Genomic DNA, 17,481 nt, shown 5'->3' with positions numbered 1-17,481 from the left:
ACATGTGTGGGCGCTCCTGAGTGAGGCCCATGGAAAACTAATACTATGAGAGTAGCAGAAGAGTTGGCTAGCCAGCTGGCTGCTCTGTGCTAGAAAGCTGAATACAGATTGGACCAAGACAGAAAGAGAAGATAGCCTGCTTTCTTTTACTGGACTAGAGAATAGGTGGAGTGATGGGAGTCATCCGCTGCCTTTGCTTAATCAAGAAGCCAGAACAATAGAGAAAGAGATTTCTCTTAGACAGAAAGCCTAGATACATTAACAAGAAGACTGGTAGAAATGATGGAGTGAAGGATGGCTCATAGTGTACTAGAGTTATACTCCCCATGTTGATCAGTTTTTAAAAAGTGTCTAAGAATTTTAGGTGTGGGCTTATAGCATGGGTTAGTGAACTGCCCTCTACCCATTCTCAGACAGACCTATGTCCACATTTAAATCAGATTCCCTTTGATTAAATCCACCAAAACTGTCTGTTCTACAGCCCTGCTCTTGGCAGAGGCTCTGTGGTAACGGTACTGTCTGAGGTACTACAAACACATGGTTGAATGTGACTGATAAGAAGTAACCCATTGCTTACCTTGTTAGATTAGCAGATTGCCTCCCTGTCTGTAGAGGTTTATATGCCAGTCCGATGACCCTAAAGCCTTGTGCTGTGTAGATTAGAAGCTTGCTTTCAAAGTTCGATGGGACTGTGCAAAAGACAAAAGACAGTTCATCAGGACATTTGACTGCTTTCTAAGAAAAGAGGAATAATCTTGGAAGCCTTGAAGCAGGAAAAGTTCCTGTCCTGGAGGACTAGGAGGACCCCAGAAGGTACACCTACCATTTACAATAGGCCAAAGGCATTAAGGAAAGCTGCTGAGCTGAGCTTTGCTCAATAAGAAAATCATCGCCTCTCCTGTCACTGTACTTAGGATCCTAAATGGTTGTGCAAGGGCTTGAACGTAATATTCCAGCGCCTCAAGAAAGAACTGTGCTCTTCTAGCTGCTCTCCCCAGGCATGGAGAGAAAATAAAACCTTTTTTGGTGTGTACTGGACCTCTAGACAACTTTTTCAAATATCTATTCTAGCAGAGACTGCACACCTTATGCAACCGTTTGTACCTGCTCTTGTCCTTTAGCAGCACATCTTTGCTGAGAAGGGTTGGATGAGAGCTTAGCTTTAGACTTGTTGGAGCACAATAGAGAGATTCTGACTTGCCGGGCTGAGGTAAAAAGTCTTAGATCCAGAAATCATATTTGGACCCTCCATTTCATCACACCATTAAAAGTCATTTATACATATGTGTTTCTAGGAAGCATTTACATATGTTAGTTACCCGTTTCTGCTCTACATAACTTGGCTACCATTTCCGGAGCTCCTTTTGTGAAGACCTGCTTTTCCCCACCAATTTCCTGAGCGATGACAGACATTCTTTGCAAGGCTGAAGAAAATGGAAACTGGTATAAAATGGTAATTCCTTCCACTGGGGCCTAGAAGAAAAGCAGGGGGATTAGTCACTGCAGCAAGAATTTTAACTTCTAACCAAAGGATTGTAGGCCTATCATCTGAGCCAAGGTGAGAAGCTAACCCAAAATATAATTCACCCTTGCCATTTCTTGAATAAATGGGCTGATTTCTCACAGTGGGACAGAAAGGACTGGGGATGAAGAGGGGATGAAACTGGATAGAAATGTCTAGCCTAAGCAGCAGGAAAAGCTCAGTAGCAGTTTTAGCAGACTTTTGGATATATTTTACTGAAAGGAACTCAGTAGTGAATGTCCTTTTACTTTAACAAGACTCTGCTAGGTCTTAAACTGGTCTCGCACAGAGAAAAGGGATGTCTGAAAGCCCTCCCTTGGGGGGATCACCAGCCGGGCATCAGCTGCAACACTCCACTGCAGTCTCAAGTGCATTTTCAGCCTCCATAACTCCACCGAGTTTGGACTGAGCCTGGAGCTACCAAGAGAGCTGGATTCCTGAGGTGGACAATCATGCCAGCTAACATCCCCCTGCTCAAAGCTCTGCTGCTGATATGAACAGCAAACTCCTCCTGGCATCTCTCTTCAGTCAGAGAGAATGAGGTGATCTCTTTGCAGGCAGTGCAAACACGATGAAGTGTAGAAGAGCTGTCTTTGGTTAGGACAACCAAATCTTACTCTACTGAAAGATAACTCTCATACTGACAGTTTAACTTGTTCATGGATGTGTGTCTTTCAAATAGCTTACGCTGCTGGCTTTAGGCCCAGGTCTAACAACTGTAGCCTGTGTGGATCCTTGACCTTCAACCCGGTGTTCACTGGAATCATCTATCACCTGTGTATTGAAAGACGAAAATCTTTTAAATCACACACATCAGTAGAACAGAAAGGAACCCCAATGGATCATTTAGAGCCTTTCCATCCCCTAAAACAAGATGTCTCCTTCATTCCTGAGAAGGGTTAGTCTAACCTCACATCAAAAAACACTGACAGAGAGTCCCCTGGTAATCAAGTCCTGTGCTCCACCAGCCTCACTGATGTACCACTGTACTCTGCACAGCAAACAGACTGTGCTTACTCCCAGACAATAAATATTTCATCCATTATAGCCCACTCAAGCGTGCAAAAAACTTTTTTCCTAGATATAATGTAGACCGAGTGGGAAAAGAATTAATGCTCCTTTGCTCTTCAAGTCTTCCACAAACCAGCTGCATTTTTTAATCACCATAACTGGACTATGAGGAACACAAATGATGATGATGTCAAAGGCCACAAGTTAAATCCTGTTTCAAATAACTTATGACTTTGCCAGATGTCTGCCTAAGGCTGAAACGGCAGGGTAATGCCCCAGGGAAAGACATTCTCTAACTCTTGTCATTACTGCACAGTTTATTCCCTAAAACTTGGCTCTTATTATATATATTGCAGATGGAAAACAGACAGCTGATTAGTGCATTGTCACCCATGTAGCTATCTAATCCTGCCCTGAATCTCTTGTCTTGCATTAGCAAAGGCTTGTGGCTACACCTTCCACCAGATACTTATGAGCTGTTTTTCCCTTACCCATTTCAGATTTGCAGCCTTTCAGTTTTTACAAATGCTCCTTTTTTCCCCACTTGATCAGATAGTAAATAAGAACACCGATGGTGTTTTGTGGGCAATGGGACAAAGACTGTATGTAGAGTACTTTGAGATCTGCCACGCTTATGCTGTTCATATTACTTCACAGCAGTAGGATATGTGGTTTCTCTCCAAGCCATAAGGCCTTGTGCCATCTTCAGGTTTGAGATCCCATGCCCATATGAAGTATCTCCATAATGACAGGGCTCTAACAAAGGTCAAAAGTTTTATATCCAGTTCAAAGCTGGCAGAGATCTGTTACATGCTCTGTAAAACCAGTCTCCATCCGCACATAAGCCACATCTGGGACTTCCTGTCATCCAGCAGCTACAGTCAAAGTTAATACCCTAGTGGAATTTGCATAATATCCAAAACTTCCAGGCAAATGAACTAAGGCCTCAAATTTCCCCTATATAAAAGCTTTGAGCAGAAATAAGGAACATTACTCTAAAAACCTGAGCATGTGGTAGCCCTTCTGGGGTTTGGCCATTTCACTTCTGTGTGGAAACTGGCTACTTGCAAGGGAGGACTTGGGACACTTCTCCTTTGCAAGAACACCAAAATTCCCCCCCCACACACACACCCACACACTATTTGCATAACAACAAAGCATAGCTTTACCCAGTCAGTCGCCTCAAACATTTTCACGTCTAGCGGGTCTCCTTGGATCTTGCCATCCAATACAATTAGTGAATGACAGACTACCATTGCTCTGAACAGTGGGCTCCAAGGCAGGCCGTGGTCTGCAGGGAAGCTGTGAATGTCCTGGAAGCTAATGCAAGAGACCAGAAAAAGGTATCATCACAGAACACTGAACAACTTCTCACTAACAGCAAAAATTTAAAAAAACACGAAAACCAAAAAACATAGGTCAGGGACTATTAAAATCCTATTCTGTGATCAGACCATGAGCAGGTTTCTGGGGACTTGTCCTCCCTCATGAGTTATTCCTCACTCATTAAAGGCTGGGATACATATGGTCATAATAGGCATATTCTAAGTAGGCATATTCTAAGAACTTAGGGAGTCCAATATGAGGAACAGATAACTATGAAAAATCGTGCTTGAGACTTGTGGAAGGACTCTGAGCTGTAAGGCTGATACAAATTTGAGCATCTTCGTGCATGCACATTCCTGGATATGTAAATAGGCAAAAACACAGGCACTGCAGGAAACGAGCGGCAACCTCATGGGTAACGGTGACTCCCTGTCATAAACAGTTGGGACACTGCTGTAGCTTTGAGATCTGACCTAGCATGTCTACTCCAGATTACCCTGCCTGTTAGCGCTGTACTAAATGCTAACATCAGCTGCATCCTTTTATGTGGAGAAGGACCTGGGATGAGGTAACCAACTCATTTCACAAATACCATAGAAAAAATATTGGAAATCTAAACACATGGAACTTCAAAAAAACTGCTTGACATTAGCAGTCCCTGAGATTTGTTCACATGTCTAGGAAGAGAATCCAGTCGCTCTCTCACCAAACCTTAATGCTACTGCTGGTCAAGGAGCCTTACCAGTTTCTTTCAGAGGGCAGCAAGCCCCAGAGATCCAGGCCATCTTCTGTTAAGGTGCCAGTCTAAGTTAAAACATACATTTGAATTAATTTCCCACATGAGAGCTCCAAGAGGAATAAAAAATAAAACACATTTTAAGAAGTTACCATCCAGGCAATGCCAGCATAGAGCAAGCAAAGGTGCTACCAGCCAATTCTTATGCTCTAAGGAAAACAACAATTCATTCAATATCCAATAGAATATTCAATATTCAGTACTGAATGAATTGAATTCATTCAATGTTCAGTATTGTGCATTCAGACAACACAAACTGAAGTATGCAGGACTGGTCAGTGCATTTGTAAAGTACAATGCAAATGCCTGCCCAAAATCCATCCTCTCCCACCCCTAACGTTGCTCCCATCCGTATAAGAGAGTAACCAACATGTAGCAGGTACTTTGTCAAAGCAGATGAGGTTCAGCTGTCCACACATATTTATCCTCTGTGGGCTGATGCAGAAGATGCCCTTTTTCTTCAGCCTCCGCTGGGTATAAATGATCCCTGTTGTCAAGGCAGCTGGCAAGGCTGGAGGAACAGCAATAGTGATAACATCCAGAGCCTTCTTCACTACTTCCCCTGCCTCCTCCTGACATAAAACCAGAGGCAGTTATCAGCAAGAAGATAGCAGGCACTGCTCCTTGGATCATTTGAGTAAAGCCCTCTTCATCCCTCCTCCTCTGTGCTGCAGGTGTTTTCTGCCCATGCTATATCATATACTCATCTCGCTAAAAAACGAATTATTTTGATTTAACCAAAGGCTTTGAGTCTACACCACTGCTACGGTGTAACCTCCAGGGCTTCCTTCATTTTGCATACTAAAAGGTCTGCTAACCAGGGCTGACAGCCTTCTCCCAAGGACATGAGTTCAAACACGCCAGGCAGGTTAAGACACCCTCAGGCAAGCCCAGCCCCCATAAGGCAGCACACAATAGCCTGCCATTTTTATGCACGTCCAATCAAATGCCTGTAGACACAGCTCTGGGCTCCATATTGGGGTAACACACGAGACATATGTGGCTGTGCTGAAGAGGAGAGCAGAAAGCATAAGCTAATGATCTCTTCTGACCTTATGCACTAGGAGGTGTGAAAAGAAATCACTTTTATCTGCAGGAAGAGACATGGAAGTAAATTTATTAAAGCCATCTTTAATTTGGGGGCTTAGAAGTTGGTGCAAAACTGACTGCCAGGGGTGATAAGTGTTGGCAGTGTTATCCCAGGCAGTCAGTATCACTGCTAAAGCATTCAGAGCATTTCAGATTGAGGTACAGAACTGAGACACTGCAAGCTAAAGTCGATATATAGTTCAGAAGGATTTTCCATGGCAAATCATTGAAAAACAGCATTATTACTGTTTTTGAGCTTGGGGCTTTGAACATAAAACCATGCTGTATTTGGTGTGCTGAATTTCCATCAGGCTCTCACTCTCCCTTCATTGATACTGTTCTGGACCACAGAATGAACTACTTTGATATCATTTGGTATCTATTTTATGTAAGAATTAAGCAGTTACCCCTTTAGATAAATGCACTCACAGAAGAGAAAGTATTTGGTATACAATACCGATATGACTGAACCTCCCATTAGTCTGACAAGACAGTTCCAGTCGCTGTGATTATATCTGCTTGTGTCTTATGTATTACAAGGGGGAGGAGTTAAACAAAGAAAGAAAAGCTGAAAAGCAGACACCAGGGTATGTTCTTAAGCACACTTTCTTAGCTATCCTGGGGGGAATTCATCTTCTGAGACAACTGATTGTAGATTATCCCAAAGGGAAAAAAGATTCAAAAGCTGAACTGCAGAATCAAACTTCCCATTCAGGACTTAGCCCTTCCAATGGCACATAATTGTCAATGCATGGCACAATTTCTAGAAAACTTCTAAAGAAGTTCTAAAGGAATAACATTGTAAAAATTGCTACCATGCTTACCACGTACAACTATGTCTTACACTGACCTGAGTCAGCTAGAGAAATGGGAATAGCACTTCTGAACTGTTTGTAAAAGGGTTTCAGGGGCTCTCTAGAGATATAAAGACCAGTATACCAGAACCCTAGGGCTATCAGCAGGCTTTAAATACCCTCATCAGGCTCACCCGGGGACCCCAGGCACACCTTCTGCCCATGGGTTCAGGAACTCCATTTACAGTCAGGCTTGGGCCTTCATTCCCTGCCTGTGGTGTGTTGCAGAAGTGCTGGTCTCTGGCACTGCCTCCTGGATGGACCCTCTCACAGTTACATTGCAGTCCTGTCTCTGGTCGTGTCTCTGGCCCCATCAGGAGACATGATTTATCAGTCTGCCTTGTATGGGGCTATTGATGGACCATTTAACCAGCACCTGGCTATGGTTGTCATGTTTAGATGCTGCTGGATTGCACTCTGGAAGATGAGGACACTGCCTTTGCTGTGGTCACCCTTTGACCCTGGCTTGTTTTCCCTCATGGAGCAGCTGGCCCTTGCTGCTCTCTAATGCAGCAAGTCTAAGTTCTACATTGAGAAACCTGACTAAAATTACAATAAAGAATCAATAGACTCTTGATGTAAATGGTACACTAGGGAAGAGTTAACATAGTCTTCACAGAGGGAATTCATGTCCCATAAACATCCTTGAGAACTCTGGAAAAAATCAGTGGGCACATGGGTATGTGATCCAGTTGATACAGGACACTTGGCTTTCCAAAAGCTATTGATGATGTTATTTCCCAAAAGCTCTCGAGGAAGCTCTCTCTAAGCTGAGTGTTAACTAAGTGAAGGCTCTATTCACTCATAAATGACTATACAAAGATATGATACAAAGGGCAGAAGAAAATGGGGAGTTCTTTATGACGACAGTAAACCTCAGGGATCTGCGTTCAGGCCTGTACTCTTCAGGGCTCTGAAACATGGAAGAAGGGTAGCTGAAGGGGTGGACAATAGTCTAATAAATCATGAATGGTTGGGAAACATCAAATAAAAACAGTTATTCATTAATTCTCTAAAACAAAAACCTAAGGTGCCTTCAGAGAACTTATCAGACACCAAGTATTAAAACACTGTCACACAGTACCTAATGAAACTGCGGAAATAACTGCCACAAGTGTTGTCAAGGCCAAAGCATAAATGACTTCACAAAGTTATTAAACCAGACTCTAGGGGATAATCCAACAGTGGCTATTAAAGCTAGATGATCCAGATACAAAAGCCAGCTTAGTGACTCCTTAAACTTTTCTCTCCCACATGCTAGAAGACTATCCAAGGAAAGAATTGCACTATACTTGCTCCATTTCCTATCCTCTTTCCATAAGCATCTGATACCTGCTACAGGGAGAGACAATGGACTAGGACAGATGGGTCTTTGATCTAATAAACTGCATCTTTTGGAAGCTGCTTTTTCAGAGACACATAAGTCTGTGTCCAATGTAACCCAAGATCCACTTGTAATTTCTCTAGGAATGTGCAAAAAGTCCTACTAGAACTTTGCAAAACGTGTTTGCATGTTTGCTAAGCTCTTGGGATCTCCTATTTCTAAAAACCAGTCTGCCCACCACATGTGATGCCTTATCTAGCCTGTGCTCACTGCATGTCACAAAACAAGAGAGGCAGCATACAGGATGTTGCCAATCCACAAGATAAACATAGCATACACAGCATTCACTAAGACCTCACAGGAAATTACAATTGGGAATACTGGATTTTGACACCTTGGAAGTGAAAATATGAGAGGTTTTTGTGTTGCTACAAAACCAATTTCATTGAAAATGGCTTTATATGTTAAGGCAAGAAGGCAGGTAAAAAGGACCACAATTCTTGTATATAAACATATTTGAAGCCACTCAAGTTTCAAGTCTTTTGAAGTTTGGTGTGATGATGTGTCCCACCTTCTAGAAAGTAACTCACCCCACTAAGCGCAAATATACAAACTGCATAGATCATTCCAACGGCTGCAAATGCGACGAGGAACATCAGGAACCGGAGGGCATCTCTGTACAGCTTGAAGTTCATGGGTTTAGGGTACAGAATGGACCTCACCAGATCCCCTTTGGCTGTACTGAAACCTGGAACGACAAACCAAAATCATTCCAAGGGGAAACTATCTCCAAAAGTTCTCTAAGAAAAATGGAGGGCTTTGAAATGACACACAACTGCTATAACTTAAAATAGGAGGCCCAGATCTTTCATTACAGTGTATGTAAACTACTCTGTAGAAGCCTCCAAAAAAAAGTTATATTTTTCTTAAGCAAGATGATCATTTTCAATGTCTCAGAAACAAAGATAGATTCTTCTTCCTAATCATATGCTAGTGGTTTCTGTAAAGGTCATGCCAGGCAACCTGAAACAATGCATATTAGCTCAGTCCAGCTTGGGATATCAGTTCTCAGGCTGACTGTTGTGAGTTTGGATTAACTCCCTTAACTTAAGGGCGACTGGGCACAACAGACCTTTAAGTCAGACTCTGGTCCAGCTAGAAAAAGCACGAAAATTAAAGCACACTGAAGTGTTGACTGACCAGTCCGCAGCACCACAGCTTTCACTTCTCCTCTGTCATCTGCCTTGGTCTGTATGACCTCTGTTCCACAGAAGAGGACATGTTTTTTGTAATCCTCCGCACAATGCATTCTCCAGGGCTTGATGTTATCAGCTTGAGGTAAGTGAGTCTTTGTTACTGGAATACTTTCCCCTAAAGAAGATTCTCAGATGAGAAAAATTGCAGTACACCTTAAAATTAGCCTGCTGATTTTCCAGGAAGTACACTATCTAGATAGATGGTAAGTGATAGGTATTCACCAGAGAAATCCGTTTAGAGAAATTTTACATTTATATTGTGACATCTTCAGAATGAGTAAGGCTTTGCAGCCTAACAAGCACAGATCCAGACTCTGCCAGAGAACAGCTCTTTTTTGCATCAGTACAGCAGCTTCTTGTACATCTGAGAAGTGAAAACAGGCCAAGGACTCCAAACCATGGCTATAGATAAGCAGACAGAGGCCTGAACTGATGTCGCAGGACTCCAGCTGAAAGCCACAAGTTTACCTAGTTTGAACCTCATGTGCCAGTCACTACTCTCTTCCCTTAAGCAGATTAAACATGACATTATCTATTTCCCCTTCCTAAAAAAATGAAGAGCCTTTAGCTCACTTTGTGACAGAGGACAAATATCCTACTTACATCAGAGCTGATACACTCAGAAGCAGAAATAGTTTTACCAAGCAGTTGGCAACTGAGGCTTTCAACAGGAAAGGGGTTTCTGGAATTTTTCACTTACATTAAATTTCAGAACTATTGTTTTCAGTTTGATTCAGAGAAAGGCCAAACTTAAAAACAGGAAACAGAACTACAGACATCTCTTGCACCAAAAATCTTGCTTTTCATTAAACTTCTCAACCTGATGTCTCCTCCTCTGCTATCACATAAATGTGGGGATAACTGCCTGGAGAACTAGGAAGACACTCCAATACGATGGAGCAGTTGCAGCAGCCAGAGAAGAAACATTCAGTGACTGAAACCCATATAGTCTTACCGGACTGTATGCTCTGTGTGGGAACAGCTTTGTTCCATTTCTACCCCTTCTTGTCCTGTCCTGTCCTTCGCTGTGCACTCTTCTTTCTTTTCTAATTACAGAATCCCTTCCTAAATGCCCCAACCTAGAAATCAAGTAAAAGATGATCTGCCCTTCTCAAAGTCCATCTCCTCTGTTTAGATAAGGGCTAACTGCAATTCAGTCTTTGCTATAGCAGATATCCCAGAGAATCCCCTTCTAGGCTAGCTATGGACAATCTCGTAACTGAGAAGTCCTACGTCACTGACTGAAGCCATATGACTGTGATGATGTTTTGATGGTAAACCTGGGAGGGATGAGCTGTACCTGTCAGCATGCTTTCATTTACAATGCACTGCCCGCTGATCAGGATGGCGTCACAAGGTAAAAGAGTTCTGCCCTCTTTGAAAACCAGCATGTCTCCAGGGACAAGAAGGTTTGATTCCAGTTCTTGAAAACCTGTAGGTGACATGTAATGTAAACTTTCTGCTTCATATGTTTCTATGCAGTAAGGGGAAAGAAATAAAAGAAACTACCAGCTGAATAGCTCGTTACTTCCTTATAATAGCTGAAAACAGACACAGGACTACAAGTAGGATCTAGGACTACAATCTCCCATACTTAGAAAAGTCTGGGTGTGATTCAAACTCCAGAATTCTTTCCCATCTCTCCAGGAGCCCAACCAGTAGTTGTTGTTCCAATGTGCTTACCTAACTGAAGAAGTCTGGATCCACATTTCTTAGTCTGACTCTATCTTTTGGTTGCATTCCAAATAGCATGGCAATGAATAGACTTCAAATGCAGCAATTAGGTGGACTTACAGCTATTAAATGGCTAACTGTGCAGTGGGCTTTGGCAGCGCTAGTTTAAGAAAAATGACATAGTTTTTCCTGATAATTTTGTGATAAGACTCTGCTCATGAAGTTGTGAATTCAACTGATTTATTGCAACATACTTCTAGGTCAAATTAACCCAATCTGCAGAAACCAGTTAACCAGACTGACAGGCAGAAAAGAAAATTGTTCTGCAAGGAATCTAACACTAGACATTTTCAGCTGTGAACTGAATCGCTACAGAAATGAAATGTATATTAAGAAAAAAGTGTACAGGAGTCACCTTCCTTATTTCTGCAGACAGTGACCGTGATGTTGTTATGAGACTCAACCAGTCTGTGCAGTTTAACCGATTGCTACAAATTAAAGGAGAACACAGAAAAGTGTTACATTTTACTCCATGATGACGGAATTCATCCACTAACGATTACCCCTCTTTGTTATTTGTGGTTATGAGAACCCTCATATGAACTGGGGTCTGGCCCTGCCAGGAACTGCGCAATCATATAAAGAAACTCCCCGCCCTTAATTATGGAGAAGGTGTAACGAAAGGATTACAAAGCAAAGCACTGGAATGGGGAAGGGAGGATGTGGGTAAAGAACCACACGGATTATTATGACTAGTAAGCCAGGCCATTGTATCTGTTACTACATAATGTCATGAGACTAAAATTCTGAGTAACTCTCATAGCACAGTACACGTGTATGTTGTAATATCCCAGGCTTTCCCAGATATTGGAAATAAATCCTCCTTGTGGTGAAAGCTGAGGTGTCTCACCTGTCTAAGATCATAGATAGTCAAAGCAATGGAGAGGAGAGACATGATTATGATAGCAGTGGCATACTCCATGTAATCTTCAGCAAACCACAGGCACACACTGAACAACTGGAACACGTAAAATGGATTTAAGACCTATTTGGAGAGAGAACAGTACTCAAGAGTTGGTCACATTTAAACGGCTCCATCCTGCCAGAGACTGGCTGGAATAAAAGCTCCTGAGTTAAGTGTCACATGCTTTCCCCACCACCTTCTAATTTTGTTAGCAGTGGCTTCAGTCTAATTGGACTAGCCCATCTCCATTTGACAGAAGAGCTGAATAACCTGGTCCAATAAGAACATTAATTTGGATGTGAATGGTTCAGCCCAAGCCTTGTTTTGCCATGTTCTTTATAAGAAACGAAACAGAGCTGAAGGAGAAGGTCAGGCTGTGAAATGCAGAAGGGGCTTGCATACCATAGGCACATCTCCACATCTGCTTAGGCCAGATACAGCCAGCTCCAGTCTGAAAAACATATTGGTGCTTTATGCAGTCCTGTGCGCAGAGTCATGAGCTCAGTGGATCTCTTTGCACCTGAAGGCATAAGCCAGCCAGTGCTGTTCATTTCATCTCTGCTGTTTAAGAGACAGCTTTTGCCCCTGAGGTTTCATTTCCAGTGTGGCTTGTAAAAATTCACTGACCCTTGCAAGGCCAATAGAATGAGCTTTCAGGACACAGACACGAACAAATACTAAGCAACAGTACAGGCATGGGGATGGAGGAGAGGGAACGACAGGGATGAAATTAATCTATGGTCGTTTCATGGAACAGCTATAAACAAGGTATGAAGAAGGAACATGCTTGATGGGTGAGAACAGGGAAACTAAACTAGACATAGAATCCATCATTTTCTATAGTCATATTCTGCCTCCCCACGTAGTCTCTAAAACAAAAGCAACAGAAATGCTGAATACCTCTTTGACGAGCAGTTTCCAAATAGGGATCACTGGAACGTCAATAGTGTTTGGCCCACATATCAGTCTCCTGCATGGGATAAAGATAGATCACTTATAGATACAATAGTGACAATGTAGCTCAAGAAGCTGCATCTTTCAATTGTTCTGAGAGCTTGTATTGATCCCAATCTAAAGGCTTCAGTGATCTTGCCCCAAGAAAATGATAAAAGATTAAAAGTCACCTATGGTGCTCATGTCAGAAACAATTGTACCAGTGAAATCTACTCAAACAGACAAGAGGTATAATACAGCCTTTCAGACAAATGTTTCTGTCATGCAAAAACTCCTTTCAAGTGCCGTAAACAAAGGAATTCCACACCTAAACCTAAATGTTCTAAACCTAAATAATTCTGCATACAGTGAAGCATTATTTGAATGTAAGCTTCAATGTGAGCTAAGGTCAGGAGCTGGATTTTCAATATTCAAAAAAGTGAAGACTGTTTATTTATTTAGCAGTTTCAGGAATACCTAAGGTTCACAGTGTGATTACAGCTCCACATACAGTCTTTAAATTGTCTAACGATATAATAGTTTATGAAAACAAATTCAGTGACCAGAACTAATGCATTTAGAAGTGCAGTCTAATTACATGGAGCCCCACTGAAGAAGCACACACACCACTTATCTGCACAGTCTCATGGAGACTGTTGTCCTCTGTTGACATACTTTCTCTTATCCCAAATAGGAACTGCCCAGAGTAAAAGGACATGGTTATTTTCTGTTTGAAAATATATAACAGTGATGAATACTCAGAGACATTTCAAAAGCTTTGACAAGGAATGTACTGCACTCTCTCGCTCTTTGCATTCATTTTTTCACGCACAGCCATTTCATCTAAATTTTTGCACATACTAATGGGTATGGGTACACAAGAAAAAATCAAGAAAAGGGCTCCAATAGCAGTGAATTCAAATGTTTTAAAACACATGTGTTGAGTATTCAGGAAGTTTAAAAATGTATACCTGACATTCTGTTCATCACAGGTGAGACCAGTACCAAATCTGGCATGTATAGCTGAACACGTGTAGTGATCTTCCAGGGCTCTAAAATATAAATGGAGTGTTTTCCTTAGGAGGATTTTCCCAAAGAATGTTGATTTCCTCAGAGACTTGTGTAACCAGTGCACTGAACTCACCCAACTTTCTGGAACTGTTTTGCAGAGAGATTCCAGACATACCGGATTTTTTGTACTTGGATACTTTTCACCTGCAAAACAAAACAGGAGCAACAATACTGGCAAAATAGCAAACAAAAATACTCCCGGGCCTGCACATAGGGCTCAGATATGCTGAAAAGCAAGGAATTCTCTCTGCAATGGAGCACAAATAAAGCAAATGGGTGGGGGGAGTAGGCAGCACTGCATCTACTAACTCTGTAGTTATGTAATAGTGTGGGGTCCCCACCCTATTGGAGTTCCAGTAAGTGTTTCAGATCTTTAGGTTAAAAGAGTGCAAAAGCAGCATTTTTGCACCTTCCTCCCCCTCCCTCCCCCCCCCATTTTGTGAAGCAAGGAGTGTAGTCCTGATGGGTATGCAAGAAATTCCCAAAGCCTGGCCTCAGTCTACAACTCCCATATCTTCTATTATGGCCTTGAGGAAAGGAGGGGGCTCTGGACAGTCGGCAGGCATGGTGCTGAGTCCTTCAGCTGAACAGATATGCAAGCAGACAAAAATGGCAATTCCAGGATTCTTCCTAAGTCACTGCTAATGCTAAGTCCTTGCAGAGCAATATCCATGAGGAATATACACTGCTGTTTATGACTTGCAAAATGAGTCTGTCCTGCCCCATGCAATAATAAACCAGCCTCTTAGAAATAACACTGCTTCGTAGCACCTGAAGTAAGGCAAGGCTATACATGTAAGTCATAAAGAAACCTGCTCTATGGGATTCTGCCTATCTAGTGCAATAAGCACTACTATAGGTCCATGAAACCCATATGTAACTTGTACACTGACTCAAAATAGAGCTATAACCACAGTCATTAACCCAACAAGAGGCCAGTGGTTAAAATTTCATACAAGAGGAGCTGCAATATTTCTGATGCTAAAAACTGAAGTGGGAAACGAGGGGCTCAACTTACTGCAGGAACAGGCCCTTGGATAACCGTCAGGCTCTACGCAATACTCTGTGGACTTAGGTGGCTTAAAAGGCAAAGAGGTTTTATAATTGATATATAAGTAGGAGCTTTTGAATTGCTAGTGAAGGATTACATTGTTTGCTCTTGGCGTCTTTGAAATCTGTTCTTTTCAACCTAGATGTTTTGACTGATATGAAAGTGTTGTTCAGAGGCCCTGTTCTTTGAGGGCTATATTGGGCCTTTTTATATGTTACTAATTCAATCCTCTGAAGAATGTTACAAATCAATCTTCACTTTCATACTGTGCCAGTTGATTAAACTAGCTGGCAGTTAACTTTCTTGTGTACCTTATTATAAGCCCACACAAAACAGCAACAACATCAACAGCTTTTCTCAGCTAAAGTTAGGTTTATAATGAAAACTTCTCCTAAAAAATGCTGTAGGTACAGAAGTAAATGCTAACAGGTTAGAAATCTATTTCCTGGAGAGGAATAAAAGCTCTTTTATGGGCTCCTAGTGTGGTGATCTAGTGTCTATAACCGAGAGGCAGAAATTGGGAAACCTGGCATTGCATTCCTTTTGCACAAAAATGGATTTCATGGACCTAAAATAATGCTTATTGCACCAGATAGGGAAAGTACCCCAGAGTTGATTGCTTTATGCTTTAACATGTGATGCTAAGCAAGACATAGCTGCTCTGTCTGGTATTTTTTCTAAAATGGGAACAATTGATTCTACTCAGCTCACTGGAGTCCTTGTGATCTTCTTGGATCAAATAACCACTTGCATTCTCCCCAGTGCCTCGCTGGGCTCTCCAAACTATGGAACTGGCAAAGAACAGGACACATGTTTTGCAGGAGCAGTCAGCAGCACAGGCCCTGACTCCAGCAAAAGTACTTTAAAGCACAATTTGGTGCATACAAAAGCAAGAAAGCAAAATGTGCTTCAGAGACTCCTGATGAAATGTTCCTGAAGATGCTGATGCAGCTCTGCCTAGGCACCTGTCTGCTCTACTCTCCCTCAACCAGCAGCAGTCCAGACCAAATAAGCTCAAATCTGCACTCATCTGTGTTTTCATGTTGCTGTTGAAGCTATGATGTACAATTCCTCACAGCTTCCTTTCAAACATACAAGCACCCCTACATTCCTTGATTCCCATGTCAGAAATGAGGGGTTTTTTTTGGAACTCAGATTCTTTCATTTCCAAACCCAGTGTCTTAGAGCTCTCCTGTTCATAATGTAGGTCTTCTCTCAGGAGAAGTGATGATTTTTTTCCCTTGGAGCGAGAGAGAGGATTTTAAAGAGGAGGTGAGTACAGTTTCCTGAAATCTCTAGCTCGTTTTGCCACAGCTCACTGTATTCATCAGGCTGCAGGTATCTTAGCTTGATGTGTTCACAGTTCACTTTCACCCCATAAAGCGTGGCTGACACCTGCTGTCACGTCCCGGACCCTGCTGGGATAAATCTGCTTACTTGTAAATTTGGCTTCATTATGGCTTCGTTGAAGACTGAGCTTTCCCCAATAATGGCTGGATAATCTGATCGACTTTTTATAAGTGCAGACACAGAGATCCACATCACATTCTTACGAGAATAAATTCGGAATTCATCCTAATCAAATATAGAAAAGAAGTGTCATAATTTCCCACGCAATCAGACCATGTTCACTATCACCCCACAGCATGTGGTTACTGTAGGCCTTTCTAGAGCACTGCTTTAGCTTTGTTAAAGTGCTAACCCACGTGGGCTTCCCCACACCTGTGACTGATAAACTGTTTGCAGAGGTCAGAATGTGCTGGTGAAATCAGTAGAGTGGGAGCAGAGGCATGGTACTGTCAAAATGTGAGTAATGCAAAACAATTCCTGGGGTACAGGTCTGGCGCTCGGCTGATAAGGATGGAATGTGAACACCCAGGTCATGCTGTAGGACAGGTAAACAGTATAGGACAATCTGAGATGTAGTGACCATACTATAAAGGGAGGGTCAAAAGCACATAACTGTACCACAGAATGGATGTGGATTAGTGCCAATACCTTTTCAGTCATTCCTTAACAGCTCATTGGAACAAGTGTGTTAGCACCATGCCTTGCTTACAGTATCCCTAGAAAAGCCTTTGCCACTCAGCTGAGTTCATGACCTTACTTTTTCATAAAAGATGTTCAACATTGGAATTGCCCAACAATTAGCATTGGTAATGCAGTCTTAGTGACTAGAGAAATGACTGTAACAAGCACCATCATGTTAAGTCTCAGTCCAGAACACTGACTCATGTGCACTGAAGCCAGCTAAGGCACTGACTTATATAATACATCATATTCAGTGCATGAGAAGTTTGTGAATATAACCTTGGCATGTGGAAAAAGCTAGTTACCTTAAAACAGCTTAACAACATGTCTATAAGACAATTGTTGGTATTTTCTGCCTATCAGCCAGGAGAAAGCTCCACCCAGGCTGGTATTTATACTAAATCAACATGACGACTGACATAACTTTTGTATTCGAGCATCAACAGAACTCCAAGGATGATCTGGTTATAAAAGGAATGAATTACCTCAAAACCAAGGTTCTTCTCTATGAAGGCAAGCATACAGACTTATCATTTGCATTAGAACTGCCTATCCTTGCTTTGGCCAAATATCTCACAG

The 17,481-nt window shown here is 42.1% G+C and overlaps 1 protein-coding gene across 4 annotated transcripts in view; it reads right to left on the bottom strand.

The window, feature by feature from the left end:
- The window catches only part of LOC104148850 (probable cation-transporting ATPase 13A4), a 44,168-nt gene that overhangs the window by 15,954 nt on the left and 10,733 nt on the right, over nt 1-17,481 (bottom strand). For 3 of the 4 annotated variants that reach the window (XM_068953681.1, XM_068953682.1, XM_068953684.1), the window contains 15 exons: nt 16,309-16,446; nt 13,894-13,964; nt 13,721-13,801; nt 12,717-12,786; nt 11,763-11,897; nt 11,268-11,340; nt 10,479-10,610; nt 9,123-9,293; nt 8,513-8,670; nt 5,039-5,227; nt 4,602-4,663; nt 3,703-3,853; nt 2,210-2,296; nt 1,320-1,473; nt 578-689 (listed from right to left, as the gene is read on the bottom strand). In XM_068953681.1, coding sequence (XP_068809782.1) covers nt 578-689; nt 1,320-1,473; nt 2,210-2,296; nt 3,703-3,853; nt 4,602-4,663; nt 5,039-5,227; nt 8,513-8,670; nt 9,123-9,293; nt 10,479-10,610; nt 11,268-11,340; nt 11,763-11,897; nt 12,717-12,786; nt 13,721-13,801; nt 13,894-13,964; nt 16,309-16,446 — 1,784 coding nt within the window. The remainder of the gene's footprint in view (nt 1-577; nt 690-1,319; nt 1,474-2,209; nt 2,297-3,702; nt 3,854-4,601; nt 4,664-5,038; nt 5,228-8,512; nt 8,671-9,122; nt 9,294-10,478; nt 10,611-11,267; nt 11,341-11,762; nt 11,898-12,716; nt 12,787-13,720; nt 13,802-13,893; nt 13,965-16,308; nt 16,447-17,481) is intronic. The other variant, XM_068953683.1, reaches the window with a different exon arrangement.

Source organism: Struthio camelus, chromosome 9 (assembly GCF_040807025.1).
Source record: "Struthio camelus isolate bStrCam1 chromosome 9, bStrCam1.hap1, whole genome shotgun sequence".
NCBI classification, from domain to species: domain Eukaryota; kingdom Metazoa; phylum Chordata; class Aves; order Struthioniformes; family Struthionidae; genus Struthio; species Struthio camelus.
Note: the sequence above shows the minus strand (reverse complement) of the source record. Positions and strands in the feature narration are given on the sequence as shown.